The sequence below is a fragment of the Dermacentor silvarum genome, chromosome 8 (assembly GCF_013339745.2).
Source record: "Dermacentor silvarum isolate Dsil-2018 chromosome 8, BIME_Dsil_1.4, whole genome shotgun sequence".
Taxonomy (NCBI): Eukaryota; Metazoa; Arthropoda; class Arachnida; order Ixodida; family Ixodidae; genus Dermacentor; species Dermacentor silvarum.
In genome coordinates this window covers 915417-929076 of record NC_051161.1, presented here as the reverse complement: position 1 = coordinate 929076, position 13660 = coordinate 915417, and the positions used below count along the sequence as shown (strand labels likewise).

The 13660-nt window shown below is 47.3% G+C and overlaps 1 protein-coding gene across 1 annotated transcript in view; it reads left to right on the top strand.

Moving 5' to 3' along the window:
• The window catches only part of LOC119460513 (intermembrane lipid transfer protein VPS13A), a 1139096-nt gene that overhangs the window by 758503 nt on the left and 366933 nt on the right, over positions 1–13660 (top strand). Inside the window, exons 57-59 of the mRNA XM_037721434.2 lie at positions 4493–4603; positions 4669–4755; positions 13589–13654. Of these exons, the coding sequence (XP_037577362.2) occupies positions 4493–4603; positions 4669–4755; positions 13589–13654 (264 nt within the window). The remainder of the gene's footprint in view (positions 1–4492; positions 4604–4668; positions 4756–13588; positions 13655–13660) is intronic.

The following is a 13660-nucleotide window of genomic DNA, read 5'->3' as shown; positions in this document are numbered from 1 at the left end:
GCCAGGCCGCAATACCAGTCAGCCTGTAGCGGCACCCGTGGCCCGCGGCCACCCGGCTCACTGAGCCGCGACTTCCAAAGTCAAAGAGATAGAAGAAGCTATTTACATAAGAAATTCGGACCACCCACGAGGCTTCCGTACTCACTCGCTTCAGGCTTGCCAATGCTCCGCGGGCGCTAGGCCTCGCTATCCCAGGATGCAGACCACGTGGCTCTCGTACCGACGAGTGTACTTCAAAACACTCGCGAAAAGGCTTAGCATGTTGAAAAGTTCAAACACACTACCGCAACTGTCGCCTCTCTCAAGAAAGCACGCCGCCGACACTAGCGATCAAAATCCACGCTAGAACTACGCTTCGGTTGAAACAAAGGTTGGCTCGAACCGAGCAAAACTGTTAAAATTATCGTCCGATGCCGGGTGCCCCAAGAGCCCCACGTTGGGCAGCCAGATGTGGGATCTCACACGTGCTCTTGGGACAAAGGAACGACAACACAGTAGTGCAAACAATCAAAAGGGCATTTATTGCACCTTTCATACACTAATGCACACTAGCCGAATTACAACCAATAGAACATTCACATGGGCGCGCGATAAATCAAGGAAGTCCGACTCACTGCGACCCTATAGCGAGCGAATACGTTTGCCCCATGCTATGACACCATCGCCTAGTCGTTCACGTGTAAGGTCACGCGAACGGTAGCGCGTTCGAACGATCCGTGTTCGTTTATACCGGTGCCCCGCTCCGAGCCACGCGAGACGTCTCGCGAAGCGGGCCGGCGCACGCGCGAAGCGTTCGTGCGTGTTGGCCGCCGACCCCATGCCAAAGAGGCAGCGCCGTTGACCTTTTTCTCCCAAGTCACCCCGCCGTTCGGCGGCGTTAGCATCGCGACACTCGCGCCATCTCCCGCAATTCGCCGCAACCACCGCCAGCACTTAGCCACGCGGTGAAGCCGGACCACAGGAGACGCATGAGAGTCTCGCATCCCCACAGGGCACTCTAGACGAATTTCCACCTTCGGCATTGGCATTGACTTTGCCGTGAGGTTCCGTATAAAGCCCAAGTGCAATAAGATTGAGGCCACATGCCGCATGCCGTAGGGTAAGCCGAGAGGGATGGTGGCTTAGTCTGGAGGTGTCTTCTCGCGCATGCAAGGGAGGAGGGTGGGGAGATTTGTGCATGCTAGGAGAGGAGGAAGGGGGACAGGTTAATTAGCACGCATCTCCGCTTCTATTTTGTTGCGGCGACGCATGGTGCCGCTGAGCGCGTCCTATCTTGAAGGCAATCTGTGGTCGGCTCAAAAGCTAGCCAACCTGAGATAGCTTATGGCTTCTTGTGCGCTGTGTTTTCTTGCGCCTAGTTTGCGTTAGCGAGAGGCATTGCAAAGGGGAATTCGCTTGCTACTGCTGCTGCTCTTCATCATACCAGCGTTCTGATAGCAAGTGTTCAAGATCACCGAGTCATATGTGTTCGTGTTTGCTGGGGCGCGCATGACAGTGGCGCACCGACGGGGGGTGGGGGGGGAGGTTCTAACCCTCCCTGAGGCCGAGTTCACCCGAGTTAGTTCGCGCTGACGATGGGCGAGTAACAGCTTGTAACATACACATTATTATTTTGCTGCTCTATCCACGCTATTACTGACATTCCTGAATTCTCCCACTCCATCAGTCATAAGTGACCTCCTCAGACACTGCCACCACTCACTGCTGCCACGACCGTTTAGGTAAGAGCTTCAACGGATGACCACGTGCACTGCTCTGCAGACCGGCTTCTTTGTCCTATTAAGTTCTTTCAAGATTTGAGTAAAACCACCGTGTAAGAATAGTTTAGGTGAGAGGATGCCGCCGCTCTCCGCTTCGCGGCAAAGCTCTGCTTCTCAAGGGCCCCAACAGAGGGCGCTACCAACTTATGCCCGGTGGCCCGATCACGGTGTGGGCCCAGTGAAGAAGAAGCCTCACAACGGCATCGAATGCGGCGGTCACAAAGCAAATTATTCAGTAAAATACGTACTTTGACCTTACCACGTTTATGTTGTGCCTTATAAACGCGCATGATTTATCAAGCACGTAGCGTTCGGATTTATGTGCAGCGAAGGCGAAACAGCGCGTTTGGGGCGATCTCCCGTGTGTACGGCTAATGTGCGCGCATGTGTCAGGTAGTTTCTCGGATACTGGCTATCGTATGAATAAACGTGTGCAATGTTTTTACTTGCCCCGATCGCCCCTTGTAGGCGGTCAAGCGTAGCTACAGTTAAAACACCGAGTTTATTTTCCACCGCTCACGAGTGGCCTGTCATGGCGATAACGTCCCGCTTTGGCGATACGCGCGAAAGAAAATTAAGGAATTAAGAGAATTCATATGAAACAGTTGCAACATCCTTGTCCAGAAAACGGCTAATTAACTTTTATAACACTTGCAATCTTATTCTGCTGTGAACATACGTGTCTTTGACAACTACAAATTCGATTCTGTGTGCCATGTATACTGTTGTATTCTGACTTACAGTTTATAGTCTTGTTGAAGAGAAATATGCATACACGTGTGTGGATGATAATTAGGCGCTGACCTTCAAAAGTCATTTATTTGTGATACAGAAAAATTACACTGGTAAGAGTGACAGTGTACATCACACCACACACACAAACAAACAAAAGAAAGGTTACAGTCACATAACATACATAGGCACTATATTACACATTGCGCTCTTCCCGGATAAAGGAAATCACACAAGTTTTGACAATTTACGCAAGTCCTGATTTTTTTGCATGCTTATTCTTTAACTGTCGGCAGTATACTGTGCATGCGCAGGCACACATAGTAGTGTAAGAGCTTAGCAAGCATTTCTTATTTATGAGCAGTACATGGAAATGTGCAGCTGAAATTTTCTAGCACAGCATCAGTCGTGCGATCATATACACCCCTTTCGCCAGCATGTTCTGCGAAGTGCTCCTCAGCCTTTTTAAGAAGAAGAAACAGATGCACATTCGGATGCGTGAGCCGTCCTCTCGTTTTACAGTTTACCAAATCTGCTTCAGGTAGCTTTGAAATACCCTTCTGCCCGACCAGAGCCTTACAAACTGTACAGGATGTTTGAATGCCAAGCTTTCACGACACAAATCCAGTAACATAATACACAATGCAGTCAACAACTGCACAATTCGAATAGTCATGCTCAAACACGTCATCACATTCCCAGGTTTCCTCACTGATAAGGCCATCCAGCTTCTGCTTAAGGTCATGCATTTTATCGGTATGCTGAATAGCTGCAGATTTAAACACCTCTCTGAAGTCATTGAGGGTGAGAAAAGCAGATTTCTCTTTCTCAGAAGCTACACAGTTGCGAGGGATCACCCGTCTCCATGTGTCAAGCCTGGCTTGGCCGTGCGGTGACGTAAAAAGTGATAACTTCTCTTTACACGACTTATAACCTGTGTTGCAGTACGGTACAAAGCACTTTCCCATCGTAAAGCACACCAGTAGATGGAACAACGAAGAACCTCGACGTGCAAACACATAGAATAAAGGGAAACACGTGTGCGCGATCAGAAAAGCAGGCGCAGCGACAAGGGCGGGCTCGAATGGAGCGGCCGCTAAAGTCCCTATATAAGAAAAGTACCGCCATCCTTTGATAAACGCCGCTTCTCTCTCACCTGTATCTCCGATTGGACGATGATAGCGCGCGCTTTTCACTTCTTTATATTTTCTTTTTTTCCACCTCATAGACATGTTGAAAGTCCTCTGCGCAGGCGCAGTCGCCGGTGGCGGCGCGCGTCCGGCCTGAAAGCTTCAACGTGGACTTTCTAGGTGTGCCACCGTCGACTTGGCTTTCGCAAGCAAAAAGTAAAGAAAAAAGCAAGCGCTTTAGGAGAGGAGGCGGCGGAGGAAAGAGTAGGTGGCGGTACGTTTCTTATATAAGGACTTTAGCGGGCGCTAGTCGCGCGCGCCACCTCTCGAGCGGTGTCCTAACCAGAACTTCATTCGTCTCACCCCACAAAGCACCGCCTTCGCGCCGTTCCCTCACCTAACCTATTCTTACACCTTGAATAAAACGCTGAAGAAATAAACATCGTCATCATCGTTGGTGTCATTATTATTACTACAATTATTAGGCATTTCATTTGGTGTTGGATTCCTCTGGCTAAAGCAAGGAAATTGCATATTATGCAAAGTCCTTGCCGCCCCCCCCCCCCCTCCCCAAATACAGCCCCCTCCCCCTGGCAGAGATCCTGGGTGCGCTACTGGCGCATCACACCATGTTTGTTAATTTAGTTAGTAAGCGAATGTTTACAATAGTGTATACAGCTGATAAATCTACTAACCTTACTACGATTAGCTGTCTAATAATTTTCTATTGCAATCAATGCTTAGCCTTTCGATCTAAACTGGGACTTTTTTCTAGCACATTTGTTGAAATACCTTTCTGTATAATGTGATATCATATAGGGAAGAAAGCTGGCTCCTTGTGGCACCCTTTGATATGGGCTCCCTGTGCAGGCCAAAATCCGGGTGTACAACTCAAGCTGGTCATCATCCTTCTGCCTGGACACTGTGGGCAACAGCGGTGTAGCCATGTGCAAGGACAAAGAGCGTAACAAGAAGTACAGGGTCTGTTGTCTGTCACTGACCTCACTGCAGGCTCTGCCTCACATGCTGGCCTTGTGTGCTTGCAGTTTTCTGTGCAGATTCAAATGTCAAGTCTGAGCCTCTCGAAGATTGTCATCATCAGCCCCTTCTTTCTTGTGATAAACAACACAAAGGTAAAATGTTGCCTGTAAATGCAGTAGTGTCAGAGGGACAAATGGTGCATTGTGTGCACGGGAATGCTGCAAATTGGTGGCTTTGGATTGGTGTCCTTGTTCGAGGGCTGTAATACCTTGAAAGCACCTCTGGAAAAAGTGTCTGCTAAGTAAAATGTGTTTTTTTGTGTATTATTAGGTAAGAAAACCTTTTATCAAAACATAAGCACTCATACTGGGGTTATGTATCAAATGTGAACAATATGAGCTGCATGTACATTTGAGGAAAGGAAAGGTCTTTGCTCTCTTTGTGTCATTTTCAATCATTTGCTTGTATATGTAAGTAATATACCAGGGTCCTTCAATACTTTTCGTCTGGTCACGAAACTCCCGTGTAACGCTATGGGAGTGCTTCATATAGCGCCCACAGTGGACGCATTGCAGCACATGTCACATTCAGTTTGCTTCCAAGAACATTCATTGGCTTTGTGCAAAAGTTGAAAGATGCCACCATGTACATCTAATAACAATGCGTAAAATGAAGGATGAACATAGAACAGACATACACAATGCTGACAGCAACAGCAATGAGCGATACTCTTCGGCAAAGGTCAGAAGGAACATAGCTGGAAGCCGCCATTATTAGATGATAATGAAATAATGAATGACCAACTAGTCTGTATTTCCGCTTTAGTGAAGTTATTTCTAGTTTTGTGGGCTCTTGCAGCTATGTTCCTTCTGACCCTTCCTGAACCGTATTGCTCATTGCTGTTGCCGTCAGAATTTAGTATGGCTATTCTATGTTCATCACTCGTTTTACATGTTGTTATTAGACGATCATGAACAACCAACTAGCTCAAATTTCCACCTTTGCACCAAGTTCATTCCTCAAAAAGGTTCTTGCTTACAATGCCACCACAAGAGTTCAACGAGTCATGCTAAAAGCCACCTAGTGCAACAGTTGCGGTTGCTAATAAAAATAGTTGTCAGTTGCATGCTGTTATGCTGTTTGTAGCTCCAAGTTTTCCCAAGCGTGGGTTGGCTGTGGCTGAGCTTTCACATTAAATAAATGTGCAGAAGGCAACATAAAACATATATAAGGATTAGGACTGTGTTAAGCAGTGTGCTGAAAAGAAAGGTGTTGCTGGATGACATTTGTAGCGACTAATTGCAACAAAACAAGATGATGCCATCGACTAACTCAATCACATTGTGCACTTGAGCCTTATTACAGTGGCTAGCCTTGTGTGAGGTCTTCTTTCTTTTGCGAAATATTATTATGCATCTGAGTCTCAGTGCATAGAATGAGGACGAGACCGTTAGTTAAAGATAAAGTATTTGGGAAATCATTTTTTAGCAATAAAAGGCAAAGCAAAACGGGCATGCAATAAGTAAAATAAGAAAGTGGCACAATTCGCACAACTGAAACAATCAGCTCAACATATTATGTAACCTCATGAAAAAAACATTGTCTGGCCCAAAACCAAAAGTTCGATCGGAAGTCCCATGATCTAATGCGATGCAATGGATGTGGAGGTGACGCAGACTAAATGCGAAGGATGGCTCACCAACGTCTTGTCGCATGGCTCTTGGCATGAGTTCGGTAGAGAATGTGGCGGTGAAGGTTCCAGGTTGCTCCTGCCGTGTGCACCGGGAAGTCTTTAAAGGGGCTCCGAGACCTTTGGAAGCCACTAAGGGGAGTTGGTGTCATGATGCTTGGAAACAAATCCCAAAAGCTCTTGTGATGTGTATAGTGCGCGAGAACAGTGAAGTGCATTGGTGTGGTGCAGCGAAAACAAATAAGATGACGATGAACAGCCTCGAGGAGGTAAGCAAGGACCATTGAAGAGCTCCCTGAAATGTCGCACACCTGCAGATTCAACAAAAAATGCTGGTTCTCCCGTAATCAAGAGTAGATGTAAGCGTGAAATGGCTATCGGCGAAGCAGATTGGTGCCAGACACAGGCCTGAATGCTTCCTGAGCCTAAACAAAACCTGTTTTGAACTGCACCTCATTGCAAGTTTTATCTCGGCCAAACAACCATCTGCGGCACACTGGATGCTGCCGGCCTGTTCACAGAGCATGGTGCCATCTCTCGAAGGAGGCGGCGCAAAACCCGTGCCGCAGAACTCACGGACGCTTGCGTTGAAAAGAGCGCAGGCAACCCTGTCTCAGTGCCAAAAGGTAACAATCAAGTGTATGGTGCCCTGTATCGGCCTTTTGAATGTCGCTATTGGAAATTACAAATAAAACTTCTGCGTACTGCAAGTTACAGCTTGAGTGACATTGTGAACAAACATTAGGAAGAACTTGGAAGCATTATTTTTTGTAACTTGTTTGGGCAGTAACTAGCGCATGTAATGCGGTCCCGTACAGGGGTTGGTGGCCAGAGACCACATTTTCTTAACTTTTGACTGGTTGCCGGATGATCTCATTTTGCTCTCGCAACGATGCCCGGATGTTCTCGCAGGTTCTCGTTTCGTTCTCACACCCATTCTCGTCTTGAGTGCCCAGATAATGGCTCTGGATTTTTCGCTCAAGGTATCTTGAAGATCGCCAACAACGGGAGCTAAAAGCATTTCATGCTTAAAAAATATAATAAAGCGCAGCCAATGAGGCACTCCCATGAATGCTGATTGGAGAATGAAAGAAAAAGGAAGAAGAGGTGGGAGAACCAGAACGTGGTGGTGGTGCTCGTATGCCTTGGAGCACCTCAGAATGTCAACGTCCGCCGGGACCTGGAGAGAGCTGTCGGACATTAGGCCCGAGCTTCACGACTCTAACTGGAACCTGGATAACTCCACTTCATGGCTCCCAATGTTCTCAGAGCCGCTTCAAGACTTCGCAGTGTTTGCTACAGGAGCGACAGGGAACCTTTGCCACCACTTCCTGTACAGACCTCAAGTCAGAGTCATGTGACAAGACATTCCATGATCTGTCCTTTGCATTTAGTTCGCGTCGCCTTCGCATCCACTGCATCGTATTAGATAATGAGAGTTTGACTCAGGTGCATAATAACCATACCTTGCAAAAGAAATAAACCCTCACACCTTGCAGGGACATCTCCCGTTCACTGACACTGCTATAACTTCCAGCATGACTCAAAATTCCTCTAAAGTACCACATAAATTTTTCTGCATGTTGTAAATATTTGTCTAACATTCATTCTCCAAAAAAACAGCAGCATAACAATCACATAGACCAAAATATTGCCCTGTGCCATTTTACTTTTTGCAGGTGTTAGCTTTCACTGGATTATCAGTGTTACCCCGGTGTCACTCAGTGCAACACATGTCTACAGTATCAGTAATTTATTGAATTTTGTTGCCAGTTCCCTGACAAAAGAGGCATATCTGTTCAGATTGTGCATGCATTGCGAATAGCTTTGAATGTTCTTGAATGCACGTGAGCGTCTCTTCTTTTTTTTTTTGATACCTGCTTCGCCTTTGCAGGCATTACAGCAAGGGGATACATAAAAATAAGCATCACATTTGAGACCGATAACAAAGAAACTAATTACACAAAGTGCGGTAAAAATCATCATTAGAGACAATGAATACAATCATAGACAAAAGATCATTCCACCCTCGTATAGATCTAACAAAAAATGAATAGTGCAAGACGTCACCTTTAAAGGAAAATTCATTTACTTTGAGACTGTGGTCCCTTCTTTGGGATATATAGGACGGTGCTTGGATCTACTTCTTATCAACTCCAGTTTTGGAATGGTAGATGTTATGAAAAAATTTCAACCTGAGGTTCCGTCTACGATCTTTCAAGTCTTCCCATTTAAGTTTACTTTTGCTTTCTCTCATACTAAGTTGACAATCCCAATTACCTAAAACGAATTGCACTGCCCTATTCTGTATTTTTTCAAGCGTATCGGCCAGCTCTTTGGTATACGGATCCCAGCAAACACATGCGTACTCTAACAATGAGCGCACATGAGTGAAATACAGTTGTTCTTTTAGGTTAGATGGAAGTTCACTGAAATTTCATCTTAGAAAACCCAAAACACGTGCACCCTTAACTTTTATGTGGTGAACTTTTATGTGGGAAGCCTAGTCCACCTCAAATCACTCGTTAAATAAACTCCTAGATACAGTGGAATCTTGATGATACGATCACAGCTAATACGAATTTCCAGATGATACGAATTTTCCTGTGGTCCCGGCCGAGCCCCATTACTTCGCAACGTGCTAGAGAACGGTTGTTACGAATCGATTTTCGACCCGCGTCGGTTGATACGAATAAACGCCACCCCACTGACGGCCGTGAAAGAGAACAGCGCGCAGTCACGCGCTTTCTCTTTTCGTGCGGAGGTGCGGACGCGGCACCGGACAGCGCGGAGGCCGCGACTGGGCGCGAAGAGTTTGAAGCGGTGGCGGTGTTGTTGCTTTTGTGCTTTTCCCCACACAGGTGTGGGGAAGCGCGGCCGCCGCAGCGAGCGAAGGTTCGTGCGGTCTATCGCTTCCACGGAAACTGAGCGGCGCGTAAGGCACAGCGCATACAAAGGTGAGAGCCGTGTGGAGATCGCTTTCAAGATACGGTGCGCGCGACAACACCGACAGCCGGCACAGATTGCAAAGTATAAGAATGCATTTGTTGGCAGAGTAGAAGCCACCCCCCCCCCTCCCTCCTTCCCTCCCGCGCTGCCTTCCCGCTTTGCTCTTTTCGCGTGGGAGATTGCATCGCCAGTTACCCTTGCGTCTGGTTGCAAGATAACACATTTGGTGCCGCAGCACAGTGTCGCCCCCCCCCCCCTCTCCCTCCCTCCCATACACTCACCTCCCCCCCCCCCCCCCCCCGGCCTTTCGTGCGACGGAAGTCGCGCTTGCTCCCCTCTGTGCGTGTGAAGGCGCGCGACCCCCGTGTGCTTTCACTCGCACATACGGCACGCGGGGACGATTTTATCACCGTTGGACTCATGCTCCACGTCTAATGCTCCTCCTCCGCATCGCCCTCATTGATCTCCTCTCCCATTGGTGGGCGTACCTAGTTGAGACGCGTTCTCGCTATTGCCCTTGTCGGCGACATTTTCCCACGGAAACCGCATCTCACGCGGCTGGACTGTAAGCGGTATGCGTTCACCTCTGAATTTTAGTTTAGCTAGTTTTAATTGTGTTTCGATGATACGAATTTTGGCTAATACGAATATTGTTCGTGACCCCTTGAGATTCGTATCATCGAGATTCCACTGTATTTATATTCCCTGGCCGGGCTTAAAGCAGCGTTATTTACAGTATACGTATTGAACTGGTATGAACGTTTCCTTGTAAAGGTGACGTGAACACACTTTTTAACATTCCTCCAGCGATTACTTTGGAATGTTGGAGAGACGTGTACTGTATTGACCCTTTTCACGGCAATCCTGTGGGCGCTGCCATGATTGATCACGTGCTGACGCGACCATTGCTTGCCTCAGCTGCCTCCATTGCCTCCATGCTTACAATGGATGTACATGATGCCTGGTGCAGCTCGGGAAACACCTGTTTTGGGAAATATCATAGACGTCGACTGGTGTGGTCACTCTCTGATTATTTACGGCCTAATTGCTCGCAGGTGTGCTCAGTTGCAATAGATTTGTTCTTGCTGCACACAAGGCTTGGAATGTATCCATTCTGTACTTTGCAATAGATTGTAGCAAAGATCTATTATCGCTAGTAACTCTGTGATGAGGAAACGACAAACTCGCCGGTTTCCAGTTGGGCCCAGGATCCTTTAATAATGACACGGCAGATGGGAGCTTGCTACACGAAACACAGACTTTAAACTGACACGCTAACACGATACAGATGATTTACATACACATGTACGTTGCTATAGTTCGGAAGTTGTCTTTCCATATAAAACACGTGCCTAGCACTCGCCCGTATACATCGTCGTTGCGGTGCCCGTGACGGTGGTTGTGACGGTAGAGCGCTGTTGTGGCTACGTCACTGCTGTCGCGCCGCACCTTGTCGCACCACGCCGCTCCTTGTCGCGATGTGGAAGCAGGAGAAAACAGCAGGCCGGTAGAGCACCAGGCCACTGCTGTACTGGCCAGTAATGGCTGACCTGCAACGCCTCGGCTGCTAAAATGGCAGGCTCGGTCGGCGGACAGGTCGCTCAGGCGCCTCGGTGGCCAACAGGAAGCACTGCACCAGGCCGCTATCACAGCAGGCCACTGGTACACAGGAGAGCAGAGCCACGAGCGGGATCCACGACCAGGTCCGCACGGTAGCAGGACGCCCGGTCGCCAGTCCTCGGGCTCGCTCAGCAGGCTGGTAGCTCAGGCGTCCCGGTCCAAGCAGGAAGCACTGCACCAGGCCGCTATCACAGCAGGCCGCTGGTACACAGGAGAGCAGAGCCACGAGCGGGATCCACGACCAGGTCCGCACGGTAGCAGGACGCCCGGTCGCCAGTCCTCGGGCTCGCTCAGCAGGCTGGTAGCTCAGGCGTCCCGGTCCAAGCAGGAAGCACTGCACCAGGCCGCTATCACAGCAGGCCGCTGGCGCGCAGGAAAGCCCAGCCACGAACTGGATCCCCGACCAGGTCCGCACGGTAGCAGGATACCCAGTCGCCGGTACCCGAGCCTGGAGCCGCCGTTTTGCGAGCTTGCATTCGAGGCTGCCACTCGCTCTCACGCTCTGCGTGCTCTTGTGTCGCTTCTTCGTTCATGGCACGTGTCGTCATCTTCCATTACCATCATCACCAATCCTCTTCTTGTAGCCACAACACAATCATCATTCCAAGCAGGTCTTCTCGCCACCGCACGCCACTATCCACATCATCACAAACTCGCTTACTCCTGTGGAGCGTCACGAACCATTCAGCTTCGATTATTCATGTGCATGTCGGTGTAGTCGCTGTCACCCATGCTTTGGTGCATTGATTCAAGTGTGCACCCAATCACATATTTTAATAAGTTGGCGATAGAGTGTACATAAGTTTTCATGCAAGTTGAGGTAGATTTGTGTAGATAACGTGCACAAAACTTACTATGCCAGGTAGTGGCGCTACTCCCTTTGTCATTGTTTAACGAGCGGTACTCACATCTTGCCGACTTTCCGCAATTGAAGTCTTTTCTTTGGAAATTAGTGATACAACACTGGTGGATGAGTGAAATTTTTCTATGCACGAAGAAAGTCATGCATCAAGAAGGGTCAGGAACACAAACTGTCCATATGTAGCGACAAGTGCTTGAACTTGGTCACACATATTCATTCTATTCCCTAATATGCCAGTAACTATTTTTGCAGCCAACTACTGCACCCATCTTCAATCCACTGCTCCACATTTTGCAGTATGAATGGAACACAGTGTGTGAGTGAAAACCCAGTTGCATTTCCAACAGCTGATCGCATAGAAGCAGGGCAGAACTGGTAATGGTTTCATATTCGTGCACTTTCGCTGAGGCCGCATGCGGCGCGCCGCTGAAAGTGCCATCTCATTTCTCGAGAACAAACTGCTCTGGGAAAGGGTCAATATGCGTAGCAGATAGAATTGATCCGTATGATTTAGATTTCACGACTGCACTATTATTATTGGGCAAACTTGCACTGGGCGCAAGTTCGCCCAATAAAGAGTTGGATTCCTGGCTCATACTTCTGGCAGTGTTTGGTTCTTCACTGTCACTACAACATGTCAGTATGTAATTTCATGATAATTTTTTGATGTAATGAGAGAGAACATTTAAATGTGGCAGAAGCAGAGAGGAGGCGTTTTGTCTCTGGCCTGCTATACTCTGCGTATAGGGGAGAAGGTGCAATTTGGTTCACTAAAATGACAGCACCAGATTGGTAATGCCATTTTTTGCAGCATTTATAACCTTTTTGAATAATTGGTGGGATACTATTGCATATGTAACATATATTTTGAATTGCATTTTGTTGTTGTTGTTATCAGAAGTGTGAAGACTACTGAACATAGCTGTCACACACGTCTCTGTGATATATACATCTTTAGAATCGGGGAATGTTACAGTTTAGGTTGATTGGACTGGCATTCTATTGCCACTGAAGACAAGGATGAAATGACGAAAGTTTGTGGATGGAGAATGCAATATGCTTGCCTATTTTGTATGCGAGTGCTCTCTGCATGTGCTACTTGTATTGAAATATAATATCAGTTTGTTGTTAGTGAAACAATTTTTTTCGAAATTTTATGAATTGCTTCTGCCTGCTGTTGGTTGGTTGGTTGCTACAGCTTGCCTTTGTATGGGCAGAACTAAAGTGAAGACAACACGAGACAAGGAAAGAAATTAAATAGATGGCACAAGTGCCGGACATGACCTGAGCTTTATTAACAAGAATGAACTGGTTGGTAATCCACAAAAAAGCGACTTCAGATAAGGGACAAATAATGGGTATGAGCATTATTCATCTGCTCTTTTGCAATGTAGCCGCTTCCATTATGAGTTTTATTACACTTTTACAAACCAAGCGCTCTTCCCGTCTATTTATTTGTCTGCATGTGGTCTTCAATATTCTACATTCAATATAAATGCAAGTTCTACCTAATTTTGACTACTGCAGCCCTGTATGCGACACACGGAACAAGTGCTGGCCTTGCTACTCTTATTGGAAATCGCACCTTGCAAAATGAAACAAGAGTAGCTCCACTCTTTAGTTACGACCAGAATTCGGTTGTTTTATTTTATTTTATTTTTATTTCGTGTTGGGGTTACCTTGCTCTTTTTGTTGCCCTGTATGGTATAATGCACTGCTGTCATCAAGACGAGGATCAACCAACTTGTAGAATTATCAGCTTTGTTGCCTGTTCTGCTATATTATGAAACCTTGATATGCTAAGGAGCTAGCATTCTGTTGCCACATCAATAAAGGAACTTTTTCTGTCCATGCCCTGGAACAGCATCATTTCCGGTTCATGGAGCAGAACGAGGCTGCTGACCTCTGGTTCGACATCGGCCCCCACCAGGTACGC